This window comes from Orycteropus afer, unplaced genomic scaffold (assembly GCF_000298275.1).
Source record: "Orycteropus afer afer isolate SDZICR_OR568_19922 unplaced genomic scaffold, OryAfe1.0 scaffold00024, whole genome shotgun sequence".
NCBI lineage: Eukaryota > Metazoa > Chordata > Mammalia > Tubulidentata > Orycteropodidae > Orycteropus > Orycteropus afer.
This window is the reverse complement of record NW_006921611.1, coordinates 8,632,027-8,655,952: the sequence shown is the minus strand read 5'-3', so window position 1 is coordinate 8,655,952 and position 23,926 is coordinate 8,632,027. Positions and strand designations below refer to the sequence as shown.

Below are 23,926 nucleotides of genomic sequence, written 5' to 3'. Positions count from 1 at the left end.
CTACTACAAAAAACATTGTTCCACCTCCTACTTTGGTGAGTAGCGACTGGGATCTTAAAAGCTTGCAAACTGCCATCTAGATGCAACGATGGGTCTCTCTGAGTCCAGAGCAAAGAAGAAAGAAGAAAACCAAAACTTCATGGAAACACTTAGTCCTAGCAACTGGTACACCATCTTATCTGCAGCCTATACAACTATGAGACCAGAAGAACCAGATGGTGCCCAGCTACTACTATCAACCACTTGGAAGAGGATCTATGTAGGAGATCCTGGATAGATGGGGACAACAATGTGGAACAAAACTCAAAATCATTTGGAAAAAAAAAAGGGGGGAGACCAGATTTGCTGGTCTGATAGAGCCTGGTGGAACCACTGAGACTATGGTCCCTAGCTGCCCTTCAGGTCTGGAATTGAACCCATGCCTGTGGCTTCTAGTCAAACAATAGAGAGGCATATGAGTTGAACATTTACCTGAGGTAGATATACTCCTTGGAGAGAACAAACATGGGAGAAAAAGGGCTGCTTATGCACAGGGAGACAGCTCAGGGGGCAGGAGTGCATGGAGCGATGGACACAGGGAAGAGGTAACTATGGGGAGGAAGTAGGAGGGGAGCTGTTGCATCATGGTAAATTGTGGTCAATGTCATGAGACAAAGTGTATGTGAACTGCTGTATAGAAAGTGTATTTGCTCTATAAATTTTCACCCAAATCACAAAATAATAATAATAATAATAACATTAATATGTCTAAAGGAGCCCTGATAGCACAGTGGTTAAAACACTCAACAGCTAGCCAAAAAGTTGGCAGTTTGAATCCCACAGCCTGCTCTACTGAGGAAACCTGTGGCAGTTAGCTTCTGTAACGATTACAGCCTTAGAAACTCTATGGGGCATTTCTACTCTCTTCTATAGGGTTGCTATGAGTTGGATCCTTTCGACAGCAATGGCTTTGGCTTTGGATTTTATCCATTGTATAATTTTCTTATTTTGTATCTGCCTCTTTAATAGAATGTAAATTGTTGAATGCAGGATTTCTAATGACTAGTCCAGTACTTGTTGTTGTTATGTGCCGTTGAGTCAAACCCAACTCATAGCGACCCCTCTTTGGGTTTCCGAGGCAGTATCACTACGGAAGTAGGATTGCCCAACCTTCCTTCCAAGGAGTGGCTGGTGGGTTTGAACCGCCAGCTGTCTGGTTAGCAGGCAAGTGTCTTAGCCACTATGCTACCAGAGTCAGGGCCGACTCGACAGCACATAACAACAACAACAACAACAGTCCAGTACTTGGAAATTGATAGACATCTAATGATTCTATAATTGAGTATACATTGAAATGTGGAGGTTTATTCATTCAAAAATTATGATAGACTATATTTTAGGAAAAATATACAAAAACCATGAAACTAGTAGTTTGGAGATACAATTTTAGTTAGAGAAGGAAGATTTAAAAATACAATATTTGAGCAAAAACCTGAAGCAGTTGAAAATTTTCAAGGAGAAAATATTAATTCAAAATACTCAATACAGTGTTAAACACTTGTGTGAGATCAGAGAAGTACTAGGCTAAACTGAGGGATAGGGGAAGATAATACAGGAGATCTGAAGCTAGTTTTTGTTTTCTTAGTAATGATATGTTAAAGTCATAGCTATTACTTACTATAACATACCAATAATAAAAGATCTTTATTTAGAAAGAATGAAAAAGTATCATGCTATCTTTTAAATTAAGGTAAATTTTTCATGAGAAAGGAATGAAGGAAATGAGGGAGAGAGAGAGAAAGACAAAGAAAGAAGGAAAACTTTGACTTACCAAAGTTTTTTCCACTATAATGTGCATTTCTATATATTGAGGTGATTGTTTCAAAAGAGGTTCTTTCTGAAAGAAAAAATAATAATAATAACACCATGTTAACATGTATTGAATTTCTTAAGAACAACAACAAAAAAAAAATGAGATGTAAAGAAGGAATCTCGTAGCATAGTGCCTAAGGCATTTGATTGCTAGCCAGAAGGCTGGCGGTTCAAACCCACAAGCCACTTCTCAGAAGGAAGATTAGGCAATCTATTTGTAAAGATTTACCACCTCGGAAACCCAAAGGGGGTTGGAATCGACTCAATGGCAGTGAGTTTGGTGTTTTGAGTTTATAAAACCTTCATGAGTATTTAAATATAAAAAATAATTGCAAATCAGAAAATTTTACTTCAAATCATATTCCAGGTACAAAAGATTCACAGTGAACCTAGTATAGTATTGTTTTTGTTGTTGCTATGTGCCCTCGAGTTGGTCCTGACTCACAGCGACCCCTCCTTGGGTTTGCGAGTCAGTATTACTATGGAAGTAGATTGCCCAACCTTCCTTCCAAGGTGTGGCTGGTGGGTTTGAACCACCAGCCTTCTGGTTAGCAGTCAAGTGCCTTAGGCATTAAGTTACCAGAGCTCCTGACATTATGGTACTATCAGGTACTGTATTTTAGTACTGATTAAGAAGAAGTAAACAGAGAGATACACACTCTGTTGTCTTCAGCTGACGACAAATTTACATAACTAATTCATACTGAAAAATTCTCACTGGCTCTCCTCCTAAAGATTATAGTAACACCAACTGTGGCACACTGGAAATCTTTCATTCATTTATCAGGGAAAAAAAAAAAGCCAAACGCAGAAACATTTGAGAGTTCATAGTTTGGACATAATTTCAGATAATTAATGTGATTTGTACTACTAACAGTTTAAGGGAAAATGCTAAAAAAAAAACAATTAAAAATATCGGAACTAGTTTAGTAGCTTCAGAACTAGGCTTTTATCTCAGAGATATTAAAATTTTTTCTTTGCTCCGAGGATACTAGTAACCAAATTTAAAAGTAACGTGGTTGCCAGGAGTCAGAATTGACTCGATGACAGTAAGTTTGGTTTGGCTTTTGGTTGGAGGGTGCAAGTGTTGAGTGGGTTATAGAATTTTCTGGATTAAAATAAACAGCAAGAAAAAGTGGAGTTAAATGGTAGAGTCCTGGTTTAAATAAGAATTGGTCAATGTTAAGCATTTGAGAAGGTAGCATATGATCAAGAACCAATGGTATTGAAGGAAGAAGTCCAAGCTGGACTGAAGGAATTTGTGGAAAACAAGGCTCCAGGAGCTGAAGGAATACCCATTGAGAAGTTTCAACAAACAGGTGCAGTGGTAGATGCAGTTATTCATTTTTGCCAAGAAATTTGGAAGGCAGTTACCTTACAAGTCACTGGAAAGGATACATATTTGTGCCCATGCCAAAGAAAGGTAATCAACCCAACAGAATGTGGAAATTATCAAACAATGTTATTAACACACGCAAGTAAAATGTTGCTGAAGATTTTTCAAAAATGCAGTACATCTGTAGTACATCTACAGGGAACGAGCAGAAATTCAAGCGAATTCAGAAGAGGGCGTGGAATGAGAGATATCATTGCTGATGTCAGATGGGTCTTTGCTGAAAGCAAAGAATACAAAAAAGATGTTTATTTGGGTTTTATTAAGTATGCAAACTCATTTGTGTAGATCATAACTTATGGATAACATTTTGAAGAATGGCAATTCCAGAATAGTTAATAGTGCTCATGAGAAACCTATACATAGTCCAAGAGGTACAGAGACAAATACATAGACAAATAGTACAGAGGATACTGCAAGGTTTAAAATCAGGAAGAGTGTGTGTCAGGGTCAAGTTGTTTCACTATACTTATTCAGTCTGTATGCTGAACAAATATTTGAGAAACTGGACTATATGAAGAAAGACATGGCATTGGATTGGAGGAAGACTGAGTAACAACCTGCAATATGCAGATGACCCCACCTTGGTTGCTGAAAGTGAAGAAGACTTGAAGCACTTACTGATGAAGCTCAGACTACAGCCTTCAGTATGGATTGCAATGCAATATAAAGAAAATAAAAATTCTCAGAACTACACAAATAATAAACATTATGATAAATGGAGAAAAGATTGAAGTTGTCATGGATTTCATTTTACTTGGATCCATAATCAACATCCATGAAAACAGCAGTCAAGAAATTAAAGGATGTATTGTATTGGGCAAATGTGCTGCAAAAGACCTCTTTAAGGTTTTAAAGAGTAAAGATGTCACTTTGAAGACAAAGAACTCTAATTGAATGAAGAAGACTGCAGAAAAATTGAAGCATTTAAGGAATTGTGATGTTTGAGAAGAATATTGAACCAAATCTGTGTTGAAGGAAGTACAGCCAGAATACTCCTTAGAGGTGAGAATGGCCAGACTTTGTCTCTCATACTTTGATCATGTCAGAAGGGACCAGTTCCTGGAGAAAGATATCATGCTGGATAAAGTAGAGGGTTAGTGAAAAAAGGGGAAGACCCTAAACAAGATGGCTGACATAGTGGCTGAAACATGGGCTTTAGCAAGGCAACGATTGTGAAAGTGGTGCAGGACCTCACAGTGTTTTGTTCTGTTTTACGTAGGGTCACTATGAGTCAAAATCAAGTCCACAGCACCTTACAAGTTTAAATGGATTTCTTTGCATTTTTGTAGGGAAATAAAGTATGTCTGCATTGTATATCAATTGCTGCCATCAATTTCTATATAATCTATGTACGTATTTATGTGTCTGTCTATCTATCTATCTAACTCTGTGTGTACACGTATGTAGTATATGAAATTTTTTAGGAAAGGAAGTTATCCTAACTCTCATTTTCTCTCATAAAATGCTGAAATAAATAGGTATCCGAAGCACTCTTTCATTTTTTTCTCTACAATTTTCTCCACAATTTTCTAATACTTAATGTAGTCTTAAAATGACAGTGATCTAGCTCTAGCTAGAATAATATGAAGTTGGTAAGGGGAGCACTAAAAAGAATTGATATTATATAATTATTGAAAGTGATATGTAATGACTGTAAATTTTTATCATATAATTCATTGGACCTAAAATATTTCTACTCAAAAATTACTTGCAAAATTGATATATTTCTTAAAATAAACATAATATCTAAGTTCATTAAACAAAAATTAAAAAAAAAAACTTCACTGATTAAAAATAACATAAAAAAATAATTGTTCTTGGCATATATTCATCTGCTTTGATTAGTTTCTTATCTGTATTGTATTTTTATATCTTCGGAACAATAGATATTACCTATATCATCTTAATTTTCATTACGCTACCTCACTTTTCTCAAAGATTGCACTATATGGTTAATAAATTTGAAATTATTGACACCTTCAATTGACTAATGAAAATCATGGTGTTGTTGTTGTTAGGTGCTGTCGGGTCCTCTCCAACTCATAGTGACCCTATGTACAGCAGAACAATACGCTGCTTGGTCCTGCGCCAGCTCCATGATCCTTGCTATACTTGAGCCCATCGCTGCAGCCACTGTGTCAATCCATCTCATTGAGGGCCTTCCCCTCTTTTGTTGCCCCTCCACGTTACCAAGCATGACACCCTTCTCCAGTGAATGGTCCCTTCTGACAACATTACCAAAGTATGTAAGATGAAGTCTGGTCATTCTTTTTTCCAAGGAAGATTCTGGCTGCACTTCCTCCAGGACAGATTTGTTAGTTCTTTTAGCAGTCCATGGTACTTTTAGCAGTCATTGCCAACACCACAACTCAAAAACATTCACTCTTCTTTGCTCTTCCTTATTCATTGTCCAGCTCTCACATGCATATGAAAATATCATGGCTTGTGTCAGGTGCACCTTAGTCCTCAAGGAGACATCTTTACTCCTCATCACCTGAAAGAGATCCTTTTTAGCCAACTGACTGCTAACCAGAAGGCTGGTGGTTCAAACCCACCAGCTACTTCTCAGAAGGAAGGTTGGGCAATCTACTTCCGTAGTGATACCACTCAGAAACCCAAGGAGAAGTTGCTATGAATTGGTCCAACTTGACGGCACATAACAACAACAACAACATATGTCATCTGATATCCTTACTGCTGTTTCCATTGGTGTCAACTATAGAACCAAGCAATATGGAGTCTTTGACAACTTCAATCTTTTCTCCATTTATCATGATGTTTCTTATTGGTCCAGTTGTGAGGATTTTTATTTTCTTTATATTGAGATGTAATTCATACTGCAAACTGTTTTTTCCAATCTTCATCAGTAAGTGCTTCTAGTCATTCTCACTTTCAGCAAGCAAAGTTGTGTCATTAGCATATTTCAGTCCTCCAATCCTGGTGCTATGTTCTTCTTCATATAGTCCAGCTTCTCAGATTATTTGCTCAGCATATAGATTGAATACGTTTGGTGAAAGGATACAACCCTGATGCACTCCCTCTTACAGAGCCAGTTAAGGGGCAAGGAGACATGACCCACCCCCAGAGTCAGGAAAGGGATGACAAAAGTGGCAGGATCCAGCTACAAATTAGGCAAGGGGAGTGCAGAGAGGTTTCCAGCAGCTAAGGGAGACAAACTTGTCTGTCAGTTTGTCGTACTGTGGTGGCTCGCGCATTGTTGTGAGGCTTGAGGCTGTGCCACTGGTGTTTCAAAAGCCAGCAGGGTTGCATACTGCACAGTTTTCAGTGCAGCTCACAGAATGAGACAGACTAGGTAGAAGGAAGAGGCCATCCACTTCTCAAAGAATGAAAATCATATTACATTTAAATGGGAAAAATGCTGAGGCATCTGCTAAATTCAAAGCAACTTCTACTGGGTGAAGAATACTCATAATTCTAGTCATATTTGGAGGAAAATTCAAAAATATTCCTTTGGCTTTCTGAGGTGGTAAATCTTTATGGAATTAGATTGCCCAGTCTGCCTTCCACACAGTGGCCGGCGGGTTTGAACTGCCAACCTTCTGGTTAACAGTCAAATGCATTAGGCACTACACCACAAGAGCTCCTTAATATATTGTATAGTTACTATTATTTAGCCTCATTCATAATGTTCTTTGACTGTTTTCATGAGATCCAATCTGCCATATGCATTTCTTCTGTGTGTGATTCATGTGGCAATTGATGTTGAGAGCAAAGAGAATATCATCTTTGTGATGTTGATTTTTTTCTTTACATTCAACATTACCTTCAAAATATTTTGTATTTTCTATTCTACCTTTTAGTTCATTGTGCAGTGTCAGAGGTCTTAAAAGCTGCTACTGATCAATCAAGTTTCAATAATTGGTCTGTATACATCAGAAGCTGTAGAATAAATGAGGGTTGAGAAACTGAAGAGAGGAGAAACTGGAATACGTTTGTAACTGTCTCCATGAAGAGTTGACTCATTTGCTCTAAGACCAGAACTTGATGGTACCCAGCTATTGTTGCTGTGTTGTTGTCAGATGCTATTGAGTTGGGTCTGACTCATTGAGACCCTATGTACAATAGAATGAAACACTGCCTGTTAGTGCACATCCTTCCAATCCTTGCTATACCTGAGCCCACTGTTGCAGACACTGTGTCAATCCATCTAGTAGAGGGCCTTCCACTTTTTGCTGGTCTTCCACTTTACCAAGAATGATATATTACTCCAAGGAATGGTCCCTTCTGAAAACAGGACCAATGTAGGTGAGACAAAGTCTGGCCATTCTTGTTCCTAAGGAGCATTCCGGCTGCACTTCTTCCAGGACAGATTTGTTAGTTATTCTGGCAGTCTATAGTACTTTCAGTACTCTTCACCACCACCACAACTCGAAAAGCACCAACTCTTCTTTGGTCTTCCTTATTCATTATCCAGTTTTCACATGCATATGGCGCTAATGAAAACACCATGGCTTGGGTTAGGTGCACCTCAGTTTTCAAAGAGACATCTTTGCTCCTTAGCACTTTAAAGAGGTCTTTTGCAGCAGATTATCCAGTGCAATATGATGACTGGGGATGAGATCAAGAACATCATACATGAAGAAATCAAAAGGTCATTAAAAAGATAGGAAATGAAGACCAAAATAGATGTCTGAAGAGAGTCTGAAATTTGCTCTTGAATGAAGAGTAGCTAAAGCAAATGGAAGAAATGACAAGATAAAAAAGCTGAACAGATTTCAAAAAGAAGCTCAATTATTATAAAAACCAAAGGGGAAGAACGTGCTCAGCATTTCTCCAGCTGAAAGAAATGAAGAAAAAATTCAAGCCTTGAGTTGCAATAATCAAAGATTCTATGGGCAAAATACTGGATGATGTGGGAAACATCAAAAAAAGATGGAAGGAATATACAGTCACTGGACAAAAAAGAATTGGTCAATTCATCCATTTCAGGAGGTGGGATATGATCAAGAAGGTATTGAAGGAAGAAGTTCAAGCTGAGCTGTGAAAAACAAGGCTATAGGAATTGATGGAATTCCTGTTGATATACTTCAACAAACAGATGCAGTTCTGGAGGCACTTACTTATCTATGTCAAGAAATTCAGAAGACAGCCAACTGACGGCAAAAGGTCTGTATTTCTACCCATTCCATATATATAGATAGATAGATCTATATATCTATCTATATATACGTGCGTGTGTGTGTGTGTGTGTGTATGTATATATATATATATATATATATATATAAGCTTAGAGGTGGTTTTTACTTGGGGTGACTCTATGTTAAGGCCGGGACACCAGGTAGGTGGCCTGGGGCTGGGGGCTGCTTTTCACTTGGGGGTGGCTCTTTATTAGGGCAGGGGCCAAAGGTAGGCTGGTCCGGATCTTGGAGACTGCTTTTCACTTGGTGGCGGCTGTATTTTAAGTCTGAGGCCTGAAGTAGGTGGGCCTGGTGCTTGGGGCTGCTTTTCTCTTGAAGGTGGCTCTATTTTAAAGCCATTGCCTGAGGTAGGCTGGTGCAGAGGGATTAGGAACGATTAAGGGAGACAAACTTGTCTGTCAGTTTGTCATCCTGTGGTGGCTTACATGTTGCAATGAGGTTGGTGGCTATGCCACTGTGTTGCAAAATACCAGCAGAGTTACCCATGGTGGACAGGTTTCAGCAGAGTCCTGGGCTAACAGACTTTGAAGAAGGAACAGGCCATCCACTTCTCAAACAATTGGCTAGTGAAAACCTTATGAATAGCAGTGAAACATTGTCTGATATATTACTGGAAATCTTTATGAATAGCCCTGAAGCATTGTCCAATATAATGCTGGAACAAAAGCCCATCAGGTTGAAAGGTGCTCATATTTGACTGAGAAAGAGCTGACTCCTCAGAGTAGAGGCGATCTTAACAATATGGATAGGGTAAAGCTTTTGGGACCTCCATTGGCAGATGTGGCATGACTAAAAATGAGTAGAAACAGATGCAAATATCTATTAATAATGGGAACTCAGAATGTGTGAATTATGAATCTAGGAAAATTGGAAGTTGTCAAAAATGAAATAGAACACATAAAGATCAATATCCTAGGCATTAGTGAGCTGAAATGGACTAGTCTGGGCCATTTTTAATCAGACGACTACATGGTGTACTATGAAGAGGAATGATGTGGCATTCATTGTCACAAAGAATGTTTCAAGATCTGTCCTGAACTACCATTCTATCAGTGACAGGATAATATCCATATACTACAAGGAAAACCAGTTAATACTACTGTTATTCAAATTCACACACCAACCACCAAAGCCAAAGATGAGGAAATTGAAGATATCTACCAACTTCTGCAGTCTGAAATTGACGAAATGTGCAATCAAGATGTGTTGATTATCACTGGTGACCGGAATGTAAAAATTGGAAACAAAGAAGAGCTTCCGTGGTTGGAAAATATGGCCTTGGTGATAGAAATAAAGCTGGAGATTGCATGATAGAATTTTGCAAGACAAAAAACTTATTCATTGCAAATATCTTCTTCAACAACATAACCAACAATTATACATGTGGACTTCACCAGATAGAATACACAGGAATCTGACTGACTACATCTGTGGGAAGAGGCAATGGAGAAGTTCAGTATTTTTGGCCAAAACAAGTCCAGGAGCTGATTGTGGAACGAACCATCAACTGCTCATGCACATGTTCAAGTTGAAGTTGAAGACAATTAAAACAAGTCCACAAGAGACAAAATATGACCTTGATAATATCCCTCCAGAATTTAGGGACCATTTAAAGAACAGATTTGGTGCATTGAACATCAATGACTAAAAACCAGAGGAACTGTGAGATGACATCAAGAACATCATACATGAAGAAAGCAAGAAGTCATTAAGAAGACAAGAAAGGAAGAAAGGACCAAAATGGATGTCCAAAGAGACTCAGAAACTTGTCCTTGAGGGGAGAGTTGGTAAAGCAAATGGAAAAAATGACAAGATAAAAGAGCTAAACAGAAGATTTCAAAGGGCAGCTCAAGCAAACAAAGCCAATTACTATAATGAAATGTGCAAATAACTGGAGTTAGAAAACCAAAAGGGAAGAACACACTCAGCATTTCTCAAGCTAAAAGAACTGAAGAAAAAATGTAAGCTTTGAGTTACAATATTCAGAAATTCTATGGGCAAAATATTGAATGATGCAGGAGGCATCAAAAGAACATAGAAGGAATACACAGAGTCACTGTACGAAAAAGAACTGGTCAATGTCCACCAAATTCAGGAAGTGGGTATCATCAAGGACCAATGGTATTGAAGGAAGAAGTGGAAGCTGCACTGAAGGAATTGGTGAAGAATAAGACTCCAGGAATTGACAGAATACCCATTGAGATGTTTCAACAAATGGATGCCCCGCTGGAGGCACTCACTCAGCTATGCCAAAAGATTTGGAAGAATCTGACCAATTGACTAGAAGAGATCCATAGTTGTACCCATTCCAAAAAAGGGTATCCCACAGAATGTGAAAATTATTGGACAATATCATTAATATCTCACGCAAGTAAATCTTACTGAAGATAAAAAAAAAAAAAAAAACTTGCAGCAGTATACTGACAGGGAACTTCCCAAAATGCAAGCTGGATTCAGAAGAGGATGTGCAACAAGGGGTATCATTGCTGATGTCAGATGGATCTTGGCTAAAACAAAGAATACAAGAAAGATTTTTGCTTAAGTTTTATTGACTATGCAAAAACATGCAATTGTGTGGATCACAACAAATTATGCATAACATCGAGAAGAATGGGATTCCCAAACACTTGACTGTACTCATGAGGAATCTGTACATAGATCAATCAGGAGGCTGTCATTCAAACAGAACAAGGGGATATTGCATGTTTTTAAATCAAAAAGGGAGTGCGTCAGCATTGTATCCTTTCACCATACTTATCCAATATGTATGCTTAGCAAATAATCCAAGAAGATGGGTTATATGAAGAAGAACATGGTAACAGGATTGGAGGAAGACTCATTAACTACCTGTGATACACAGATGACACAACTTTCCTGGCTGAAAGTGAGGATGACTTGAAGCACTTACTGATGAAGATTAAAGACTACAGTCTGCAGTATGGATTACAATATAAAGAAAACAAATATCCTCACAACTGGTCCAATAAACAGATTCATGAAGTTGTCGGGAACTTCATATTACTTGCTTCTGCAATCAACACCAATAGAAATCGCAGTCAAGACATCAGACGATGTATTGCATTGGGCAAATCTACTGCAAAAGACCTTTTTCAAGTGTTGAAGAGTCGATTTGTCTCCTTGAAGACTAAGGTGTGCCTAACCCTAGCCATGGTATTTTCAATTGCCTCTTACGCATGTGAGAGCTGGACAATGAATTAGGAAGACCAAAGAAGAGTTGATGCTTTTGAGTTGTGCTGGTGGCGAAGAATGCTGAAAGTACCATGGACTGCTAAAATAACTACCAGATTTGTTAGTTCAACTAACAAATCTGTCCTGGAAAAGAGTAGGCGGAATGCTCCTTGGTAGCGAGAATGGCCAGACTTCATCTCACCTACTTTGGTCATTTTGTAAGAACATGAAGGATATCATGTTTGGTGAAGTGGAGGGTTAACAAAAGAGGGGAAGATAGATTGACACAATGGGTACAAAGATCGGCTCAGGTATAGCAGGGATTGTGGAGCTGGCACAGGATCAGGCAGTGTTTTGTTCTGCTTTGCATAGGATCTCTATGAGTTGGAGATGATTCATCAGCATCTAACAACACAAACAACAAACACTTGAGGAATGTGATGCCTTTGGTACAGTGAGAATAGGAATCTGACAGGAGGAAAATGTGATCATCTACAAGCACAAAAAACATTTAATTCAGCATTTACTGCCTTACATAGTATGTCCAGCTTTCAAAAAAGCATAAATAATAGGATGTAGAAAAAGGCAAGATAAAATCATCTGAAGAGGAAAAGCAATCCTGAGAACCAGACTGATATGACATAGATGATGGGACTAAAAGGGAATTTAAAGGAACTACAATTAATGTGTTAAAGGCCTGCTAAAACGGCAAGGAGGTCACATTTTCTGTTCTCCTCTAATCTTACAAGAGGAAGACATTAGTAACCCAAGGCCTATTACTGCAAGGCCAGACATGCTGCCTCCCTCCAGCCCTTTTACCAACCATTCCTCCCAAAGCACCCACAACCTCTCTCCTGGGTTCGATAATTCACTGCAGTGGCCACACAGAACTCACAGATTACAGGGTTTATTAGAGAAGCACCAGGCTACAACTCAAGTTCAGGAAGAATGCTCAGTCTGTCTCCCAGCCCACCGTCCCTCAGCCAACAGTCTCTCACAGTCTCTTTCCCAGCAGTGCTGGTCCCTCGGTGTCTCACTCAGCAATGCGTGTCTCTTGCGTCTCTTTCCCAGCAACGCGTGTCTCAGGAGCCCGTGTCTCTTTCAGCAGCACGTCTTACTCAACCAGCAGTCAGAGTGAGTTCTGCCTCTAAGAGGCCTCCTTTTGAGGCCAGAAGAGTGGTCAAACTAGCCAATCACAGAATCAGAACTCAAAGCATGTGAGAGAGAGTGGGAAACTCCCAGAACATTGTATTGTGCCACGCCCTACAGAAATACTCCAGGTGGACAACTTCAGCAATCAGGAGCTCCTCAGTTGCTCATAGAAAATCCCACCTTGGAGTTTACAAAGACTTATGGGTAGAAAAGCCACACTAAGTAATTTACTACACTGCAAGGCCCCTCTGAAAAAACATTTGACAACATGCACAATCAGATATGTAATTTAGCATCAAATATATCTACTACTGCCAGGAACACAGAAGGGAGTTGGCTGTCTCTAACCACTTAAGTCCAAGCACACTTCATTTTATAACTGAGTACTGTTAGATGCTGTCCTTAATAAGTAGATGTTTGTTACCTTGCAATTCAAAAGTGTCTAAAAGGGAGTTCTCTCTGCTTGCCTTTCAGGGAAACATTCATTATTACAATTTTGTCACAAACTTTGAAACATATGCAGCATCTTAAAGTAAATCATGAAAGTCTACTAAATTCATACTTGTTTAATATAATTATTAATAATAATTTATTTAAAAATTAAAAAATGCAGCGCATAGCTCAAATATCGACATAAGAAAAATCATATGACAAGTGAAGTAGAAATATCTTGTAGAGAAAACATGTAAGTTTTGAAGTCATACAAACAAGTTAACCTAACAGATTTTTGTAAAAACACTGTATCAAATAAGTGCATAATATAAAGAGAAAATATACATGATGAAGTCAAGCATATATTCTCTGGACATGAAATTAAATTTGAAGTCAATAACAAAAATACATCTAAATATCACCAATTACATACTTGTAAATTATCCAAGGGAATAATAAGGGGAATTATACATTGTATTAAAATATTATATATACATAAACTAAAACAAAATCCACTGCCATAGACTCAATTCTGACTCATAGTGACCCTGTACAACAGAGCAGAACTGCCTCATAGTTTTTCCAAGGCTGTAAGTCTTCACAGAAGCAGATGGCCTCATTTTTGTCCCAAGAAGCATCAGGTGGGTTCTAACCACTGGCCTTTGGTTAGCAGCCAAATGCTTTAACCACTGCACCAACAGAGCTCCTATATGTATACAAACTTTACATATGGGATACAAAAAATTATGGGATAAAATGGTATCAGAAAAACTGTCAGAATAAGGAACCTTGAAAATGGTCTCTTCTAAAAAAGCAAAAAGAAAACTGACAAATTAAGTTTTTCAAACTTCTAGAAATTAACTAGAGGTTTGCAGTATTCTATGCAAAGTCTATGCAAGAATAAATGGCTGAATCTTTGTAAGGACAGTGATCTTTGTGTCATTTTTACTTGCCATAGTCCGTTCCTCCATTAATTAAAAATTCATAGCTCACATCTGCGGTGAAAACTAGTAGTCTGGCAACTACTAAGAAAAGCAAAATGGGGCTGGAACTTCCTCAAAGCCTCATCCCCAGGGAACTGTCATGAATTGACCTATACCAAGATTCTCTAGAAAACACACTTCTGAAGCTGTCTGAATTTGACCTTGGAGCTCCCAATGTGAAAAGTCTTTTTCCCCAAAAGCATTTATTAAAAACAATTACAGGATTTTTTTTTTTTTTTTTGCACCTTTGTAACTCTCTGAGGCAGTGGATAACAGATGGGGCAAGCAACAGACTAATGCAAAAGCTTAAAAGAAAAAGCTGAGGACTAAGTTGTTCATAGGGGGTTTAAAAAGCTATGAAATATTTCTGGCAATCTACAAGACCATGTGCATGCCCAGGGCTGTGCACATGCTCAGAAAAGACCTAGATGGGCCCTAACCTCTCTCCTCTGACTGGTATTGAAGCTCTTTGCAAGTAGGAAATAAAGTGAAATCCAGTTGTTAACTGCTTGGTTTAGTGCTGAATATGTGATTCAACATGCACACAGAGATTCTATGCAAAGACTGGAGATGTATTGGTTCCAACTATTTAGATAAATCTCTCTCAAATTACTAGGTCACTACTAATAGAATGAAATATTCACTGGCAACACACACAAAAAGAACACAGACTTTACAGAATCAATTCAGAAAATCAATAAAATAAAAAACAACTATAACAAATCACAGCAATAATAAACCTGTGGGGGGAATATTATTTTCAGAATTACCACAACATATAATTTAAAATGTACTGATTCCAATAAAAATTATGAGACATGCAAAAAAGAAAAAAAGAAAGAAAAAAAAGACACTAAGAGTGTATGTTCCATACACAGGAAAAAAAATGCAAACTATAGACAATTTCTTTGAGAAAGTCTAGAGTTAAAGAAAGTCTACATTAAAAAGACTTTTTATAGTATTTTGAGTATGTTCAAAGATCTAAAGTAAATAAAGAAGTAAAGTATTAAAAGTATATGTCAACAAATAGAGAATATCAGTAAAGCTATAGAAATTATAAAAAGATTAAAAAAAAGAAAATATGGAGCTGAAGAGTAAAATAATTGAAATGAAAATTCATTAGAGAAGCTTAACAGATGTCAGCAGGGAGGAGAAAAAATTAAGTGGATTTGAAGATAGATAAAGCTATTCCTCATAATATTAAAAATAATTTTACCAAGGCAGTGGTAATAGCAATGATTTTGTCCTTCCTCTATTTACAAAATTTATTCAATAATCTGTATTTTACTTCAATAAAAATAGAAAGCAAGAAATGTTATAAATATATTATAAGACAGTAAGTTTGAATATACATCATTAGATAATTTTCCAGATAGTTTAGAAGAAATTCAGGTGTTTTTTAGATATAGAAACCAGACATCAAATTTAATATTCCTATAGAATTGCTCTTCAAATACATTATTTTCATGATTAATAAAATTCTACAGAAGTAACAGAAGTAATTTCTTAGTACGTAATAAAATCAGAATTACCATAGTTACTTGTGAACTCATATCAATTTTATTGGGCTGGTCCTTCTGCCAAGACCTGCTTGCATTTTCTGCCAACATTGGTACATCTGGAATGTCATTTTTCACTTGATATATTATGTGCTCAAATCCTGCTGAAGATTCCACTGGCTCAATCCCAATGGTACTATTTTCAAACTGAAGGAATCCCCTGTATATTCAGAAGGCAACAATTATAAAAATCTTCCAAATGACTCCATTAAAGCTATACTCTTAAGAGTGAGAAAGGAGGAACCATAGTAAACAAAAGGTTTTAAATCCACTTTCTTTTCCTATTTGTTCTTTGCAGTTCTGCTACTGGGTGACCATATTTGCCTTAGATTTGTTCATATCTTCAAAAACTAAATATAATGAAATGTGTTTTATAATTTCTTGATAGTAATCTCATTCATTCAGAATGTATTTTTTGAGGCCTAGTAATTGCTAGGTACTTTTTTTAAAAAAAAATCCATTTAGAATTTTGAGAATAAAGTTCCTTTTCTTACAAAGCTTAGAGTAAGGGGAAGCAGATATGTAGAGTAGATATCCGAAGAGGCTGATATCCATGCAAATAATATTCAAAGAGAGCCAATTTTCTGCTTGATTTGTGTAAATTCTGGAAATCGGGCAACCAAGTGAAAAAGAAAAAGTCAGGGAGTCATTTTTCTCAGCTCTGGATTTTTTTCCTCTTACCTGTTTATCACCTTCCAATGACACTTACCCCTGCCCTTTACCTCTGGAAGACCTTCTAATTGGTTGTTTCTACATATTGTACTGAATGTCCCTAATATGAGAGTACATTACTGGTGCTTATCATATTTAAAGCACGTCAGCTACCAAAACTAATTGAGATAACTGGAAGCATAGTGCATAAGGCACTTGACTGCTAACCAGAAGGCTGGCAGCTCAAACCCACCAGCCACTCCTCAGAAGGAACGTTGGGCAATCTACTTCTGTAGTGATACTGCCTCAGCAACCCAAGGAGGGGTCACTATGAGTCGGGGCTGACTCGATGGCACATAACAACAACAACGTCAGTTACCAAAGCTAATTGAGATAACTAATGATGATGCTCTGGTAGCATAGTGCCTAAGGCACTTGACTGCTAACCAGAAGACTGGTGGTTCAAACCCACCAGCGACTCCTCAGAAGGAAGATGGGGCAATCTACTTCCGTAGTGATGCTGCCTCGGAAACCCAAGGAGGGGTCGCTATGAATCAGTCTGACTCCACAGCACACAACAACAACAATCGATGATGCAACAATAATTTTTAAGGAGATTTTTTAGTTTCTCTTCTTGAAATTATGCCTTTCTGCAAAGTTATTGGAAATCTTTCCAGCCAAGACTACCCAGACTGACTTCATATGACAGATCACTTAGGTTCAGACATTCATATTAATATAAATAGAAGTAAGCCCATCATAATGAAATTTTCAGACTTGATTTTCCTTAAACCTTCCTAGAGGTCTAAGTTTGTTCTAGCCACAAAGTTTTAGTTTAAAGTACATTTTAAGTTTTTCATCTATATATACCCCATAAGATGATATGACCTGAGTCCAGAACAGATGCTGAGTGTCACAACGGAATTTGGAAAATCTTCAATATATCCTTGGTAATGGCAATGCATCTAAAAAGCAGTATAGAAAGAAGAAAAATACATAAATTCTTTCTGAAGAAAAATGTATTGTCAAACATTGCAGGAGACTCAAAACATTAAAAGCATTGACAATAGTAAGAGTGTGAATCATGCAGAATTATTAACACAAATTTTCGGGGGAAAGAAAGGGCTTTGAGAACTTTTATTACTCTGTATCACCTGGGTGACTACAAGTATCTTCTTGTTTCTGGATTTCCATCTCTGTCATATGTCATTTCTATGTACAACAATTAACCTGAAATAGTGGCTGTTATATGGCATAAGATATTTGTATTCAAGAGGCAACAGGAAACAAATATATCTCAATGTTATTGATGTCCTTTTAGTAGAAAAGCACATGGTAATAAGAAAAGAGTCTTACCTTTAAATACGAAGACTCAGAATGCAAAGAACCAGTTTCATTATATGTATAAACCAAAAAGTTCTGGGATAAGAATGAGCTAAGAATAACAAAAATAAAAAAATGTCTGAGTTATGAAATTAATGTAATGTAAATATTAAAAGTGACAAAAATGAGTATGGATGTATAGGATTTATATGGTAACATGCTGTAATTAGAATTATTATTTTACTGTGGCATAAGAGTTAAAATTCCTAGAAACAGTGTCTTAAGGGGTCGAGTTTTCTTATCATTGAAATAGTCTCTATGACTTCTCTATGATCACATATTTATATCTGCATGGCTGTATATGTCTTCATTCAACAAATATTTATAAATGCCTAAGGCATTTGACCGCTAGCCAGAAGCCTGGTGGTTCAACCCCATTAGCCACTCCTCAGAAAGAAGATTAGGCAATCTACTTCTGTAGTGATACCACCTCAGAAACCCAAGGAAGGGTCTCCATGAATCGGATCTGACTCAATGGCAATGAGTTTGATTTTTTGGTTTTACTATGTAACATATCCTCTTCTAGGAGCTGGGATAGAACAGTGAATAAAACAGATAAAACTCCTGGTATTCACAATACTCCGGGACATACCCTACTAACATGATGGATGAATAATAAATAAGGTGGGGTTGCTGGGGCTTGTTTGCAAATTTAGGTAGGATTTATTGAAAAAAGGTCATTGAATTGATGATTAAAGACTCAAAAAAATAAAAATAAAATAAAAAGCTACATTAATTTGTATGAAAAGGTATTCCAGGCAAAAGTAGGAGAAAGCAATGACCCTGAGGTAAAAATGTGCTTTGTGTATACAAAGAACAACTAAGGGTACTGTGAAGTGAATAAGAGAAAAAGAAGTAAGAGATGGTTTGTAGGTAGTGCAAATGTTTAACATACTCTACTGCTAACGGAAAGATTGGCAGTTCAAGTATAACCAGAAGTTCCTCAGAAAAAAAAGCCAGCAATCTACTTCTAAAAATTAACACTGAAAACCCTATGGAGCATAGTTCTACTCTGACACACATAGGATTACCATGAGTCAGAGTAAATTCAACAGTAACTGGATTTTGGTTTTAATAAGATGGGGTCACAGAGTCATTGGAGAGTTTTGAACAAATTAATGACAGGTTTGGACCATATTTTAATAGCAGCAGATTTAATGCTGTGTTGAGAATAGTCTGTTGGGGCAAATTAGAAAAAAAACAAGGAGACCAGTTAGGATGTACTGCAATCATACAGACAAAAAATGATGGTAGCTTCAACTTGAATACTAGTAGTGGTGGAGATTCTATCCTGCCATGTTATGAAAATAGAATACATACAATTTAATAACCCATTTGGTAGGAGGTAAAACAAAAGATGCCATAGTTAACTTCAAGGTATTTGTTTTGAGAAACTGAGAGAATGGAATTAGCACTGGGGAGATGATCAGAAGTTAATTTTGGACATGGTAAGTATGAGAATTCTAGTAAGTAAGTAATCAGAAAAATGAATGTAGAGTTCATAGGAAATGGATAGAGATACACATGTTGGTGTAGTCAACACATAGATAATATTTTATGCCACAAAATGAATATCTAAGTGATGAGTGCAGCTAGAAAAAACAGACGAGATTCAAGGACAGCACCTTAGAGTCTCTAAGTTTCAAAGATTGGCGAGATGAGAAGGCCTCAGTAAGGAAAACTGAGAAGGAGCAATCACAATTGTAAGAATTAAACCAAGAGTACATGGTATCTTGGAAGCCAAATGAAGAAATTATTTTAAAGCAGGGAGAATGATCAGCTGTGCCAGAAAATACTAACTGGTTAAGAGAAATGAAGACTAGACTAATAACTCTCTCATCCAGAAACATAAAGCTCTTATCAAAACACATTTCTTTTAGCCTAGTTGGTGAGGGAGAAAGGTGAGTTCAATTGTTATGAATTAAGTGAGAATTGTAATGAATTAAGTGAGAATAACTTTCTCTAGCCTTGTTAAACTATAAAGATGTAAATAGACAAAAGATAGCAGGCTAAAAATATATATTATCAAAGATGGAGACAGAAAAAAGGCAGTTTGATTATATTTATATGAAATGTTGAGAAAATGAAAATTTTAAGATAGAAGTAGATTGTTATCTGGGGCTGTGGGTGGGAACAGGGAATAAGTGTAAATTGGCATAAGAGAACTTATTTGAGGAATGAACATATTCTAGGACTGATGGTTGTAATACTGTATAAAATTATTAAAATTATTGTATATTTGAAATGGATGACTTCTATATGTAAAACATACCCAATAAAGTTGTTTGTAAAATAAATACAATGTCATTAATGTTGTTGTTGTTTTTGTTATGTGCTGTCGAGTCAGACCTAACTCATAGCCACCCTTCCTTGTGTTTCTGGGGCAGAATCACTACAGAAGTGGATTGCCCAACCTTCCTTCTGAGGAGTGGCTGGTGGGTTTGAACCACTAGCCATATGGTTAGCAGTCAAGTGCCTTAGGCACTATGCATACATCCATAAAAATTATACCACCTGTTAAATTTCCCACTAATCACAACTTGATGTATAACTATATTTGATTTCATATCATACATAGCAAATACACAGCTTGCGGTACTCACAATTAATGGCTTATGGCCATTAGGAAGTTTAAAATATGTAGCTAATTTTTTTTAATTTCAAAATAACAAACTACAATAATTAAAATGCAAATGTTTCATGGATCTCACATTTAAAACTGTATGAATCTTAAAAATCGATTGATAAAATCTGTCTACATCATATGCATTTCTGAATTTGAATCATTACAAAATTTTTAAAACTTGTAACTTACTGTTTTTTGAGATGTAGAGTATAGGGCTTTCCATCCATTTTAATAATATAAGTCACCTAAAATAAAGGAAATCAGTAAAGATGATTTGGTAAATCAGAAACACATAAGTAAAATTATATTTTACCCAGTTTTGAAGAAAACAGGCACTCAGTCCATTAAAGAAAAGCATGAACATATTCATCAGTATTTGATGTCCTAAGTAATAAGAATTTATAATTACTGTTAAAACCAAAACCAAAACCAAGCTCACTGCCATTGAGTCTATTCAACTCACAGCAACCCCTCCCTTGGGTTTCCGAGGCGGTATCTCTATGGAAGTAGATTACCCAAACTTCCTACCGAGGAGTGGTGGGTTGAACTGCCAGTCTTCTGGTTAGCAGTCAAGTGCCTTAAGCACCAGAGCTCCCATTTATCAGGACCAGTACAATGAATTTAATATATAAGGGTAGTGTTTTAAAGAATAAAACAAAGACAACATTTTGAAAAAAATATAGTTTTAGCATGCTTAAAACTATGTATCACAGGCCTCTGTTAGAAAACATACATCTTACAGTTTAGATAAATGAGACATGGTGGTACCCAAACATTTCACACTGCACAATGTAAAATACTAGGAGTTCTGGAGGAAATGTGGTTAATGGAAGGTCTCAGTAAGGAGAGGAGGACACGCAAAAGTGGGGTTAAAGAGAAGTTTTTATTCTGTGCTCCCGGGAGAGGTTTACGGGTCCCCGAGAGGGGCCCGGGCGAGGTTCACGGGTCCCTGAGAGGGGCCAGAGAAGTCGCATTGCCCAGGTGAAAGAAAGGGTTTTTTATAGTGATTTTCTTCCTGGTTCTTGGAGGACCAGAGTGAGAGCAGAGTATGTGTTACAGGGACCAATAAGGTTAAAGTACCCTATTAGCATGGGGGTAGGAAGCAGAGTTGAAGCACTTCATTAACATGGTGGGCAGGAAATGGTTGGGGGCTTTCGTAAGAGTCAGGTGCTGGGGTCTTTCGTAAGCAAGGGCTATGTGCTGGGGTTTGGTATGGGCTCTGGTCAGATGCCTCCTTGCTTGACCAGTTCTTATAATGCCCTCCGGCTCAATCATTCACCCACCTGGCCAGCCATGTTTCTGCCTAACAGTTAAAGTATTCAGCTAGTAACCAAAAGCAACCAAAAGGTCAGCGGCTCAAACATACCAGATGCTCTGCAGGAGAAAGATGAAGCAGCCTGCTTCCATAAAGATTTACAAGCCTGAAAATCCTATCAGGCAGTTCTACTCTATCCTCTAGGGTCACTTTGAGTTAGAATCAACTCAACAGTGGTTTCTTTTTTTTTTCCCCCCTTTTTTAGTTTTAAAATAAAACAAGAACAAATTTACAGAAACATATACAGAAAGTCCCATGCATAATAGGAGCCACTTTGCACATATATAAAACTAATGAGGAAAAAGAACTTAGAAGATTGAAAATAGACAAGAAGCCAGAGAGAAATGCTACAACAGATATAATACTGGTGGCATACTGGTTAAAGAATTAGGCTGCTAACCAATAGGTTGGTGGTTCAAACCCACCAGCCGCTCGATGGGAGAAAGATATGGCCATCTGCATTCATAAAGATTTATAGCTTTGAAAATCCTACAGAGCAGTTCAACTTTGTCCTAAAGCGTCACTATAAGTTGGTATTGATTAGGTGACAGTAGGTTAATATATCAAGCATTGAGAAAAATAATTCTTAAAGACATTTAGTAACAGGAAGTGATTATTGCAATACAAGTTGAGTAACAAATCCACAATTTTATTTCAATTTAAGACAATTTTAAGAGCAATCTCTTGTTTTTAAGGAGAAATAGGGTCTGAGAGTGTGGGAGAGAGAAACAAGGCAATGCTGCTATGACTGGGAAAAAAAAAAAAAACAGAAAGTACAAGTAGACTAGCTGCCTAATGACTCAGAGTTTATGTAAACCTTGTTCTTGGCATACTTGTTGACAATATTATAAGATACTAACACAGATCTCATGCATTATCCTAAAGTGAATGAAAAAGAGAGGAATCATAAGGTCTGAGAGAATATCAACTATAATAGCAAGCACACACAAAAAAATACATTGAATTTCTCAGTAGTCTACAAAATGAAGAAAATATAATTAATTAAATATGCTCAATGCCCTAGGCTGGCTTTATAGAGAAGCAAAACCAGTGGAACATATATATGTAGGTAATGAATTAAACAAATGACATTACATAAATAAAATTATTCCTGACAGAACAATATGTGAGAAAGTAAAACAGAGCATTAAGCTTAAAATAAATGTATAAATAAAATGAGTATAAAACTTATAAGTATATTTAATATACCTAGAGAATTAAGAGAGGATATTATACCCAAGGATCAATGATTAGGTGTCATGTTAGTTGTTGTTAGGTGACGTCGAGTCAGCTCCAACTCATAGCAATCCTATGTACAACAGAACAACACACTACTCAGTCTTGTGCCAGCCTCACAATACTTGCTATACCTAAGCCCATCATTGTACACACTGTGTCAATATGTCTCGTTGAGGGCCTTCCTTTTCTTTACTAACCTGGCACTTTACAAAGCATGATATCCTTCTCCAGGGAACAGTCCCTTCTGACATGACCAAAGTAAGTGAGACGAAGTCTGGCCATTCTCACTTCCAAAGAACATTCTTCCTGCACTTCTTTCGGGACATATTTGTTCATTTTTCTGGCAGTCCATGGTACTTTCAGTATTCTTTGCCAACAGCACAACTCAAAAGCATCAAGTCTTCGGTCTTCCTTGTTCATTGTCCAGCTCTCATGTGCATATGAGGCAATTGAAAATACCACAGCTTGGGTTAGGTGCACCTTAGTCTTCAAGGAGACATCTTTGCTCTTTAGCACTTTAAAGAGGTCTTTTGCAGCAGATCTTCCCAGTGCAATAGTTGTTTGATGTCTTAATTGCTACTTCCATTGGTGTTGACTGTGGAACCCAGTAATATGAAATCTTTAACAACTTCAATCTTTTCTCCATTTATTGTGATGCTGCTTACTAGTCCAGTTGTGAGGATTTTTGTTTTCTTTATGTTGAGATGTAATCCATACAGCAGACTGTACTCTTCAATCTTTATCAGTAAGTGCATCAAGTCATCCTCACTTGCAGCAGGCAAAGTTGTGCCATCTGCATGTCACAGGTTGTTAATGAGTCTTCCTCCAATCTTGATGCCACGTTCTTCCTCATAAAGTCCAGCTTCTTGGATTATTTGTTCAGCATACAGATTGAATAAGTATGGAGAAAGGATACAATGATGAATACCCCTTTCCTGATTTTAAACCACGTGGTATTCCCTTGTTTTGTTTGAACGACAGTCTCCTGGTC

The 23,926-nt window shown here is 37.2% G+C and overlaps 1 protein-coding gene across 1 annotated transcript in view; it reads right to left on the bottom strand.

The window, feature by feature from the left end:
- ADAM18 (ADAM metallopeptidase domain 18) overlaps nucleotides 1-23,926 on the bottom strand; it is a 168,758-nt gene that overhangs the window by 132,137 nt on the left and 12,695 nt on the right. Inside the window, exons 3-7 of the mRNA XM_007935064.1 lie at nucleotides 20,571-20,626; nucleotides 17,729-17,807; nucleotides 17,261-17,337; nucleotides 15,704-15,881; nucleotides 1,811-1,876 (exon numbers count right to left, since the gene is read on the bottom strand). Of these exons, the coding sequence (XP_007933255.1) occupies nucleotides 1,811-1,876; nucleotides 15,704-15,881; nucleotides 17,261-17,337; nucleotides 17,729-17,807; nucleotides 20,571-20,626 (456 nt within the window). The remainder of the gene's footprint in view (nucleotides 1-1,810; nucleotides 1,877-15,703; nucleotides 15,882-17,260; nucleotides 17,338-17,728; nucleotides 17,808-20,570; nucleotides 20,627-23,926) is intronic.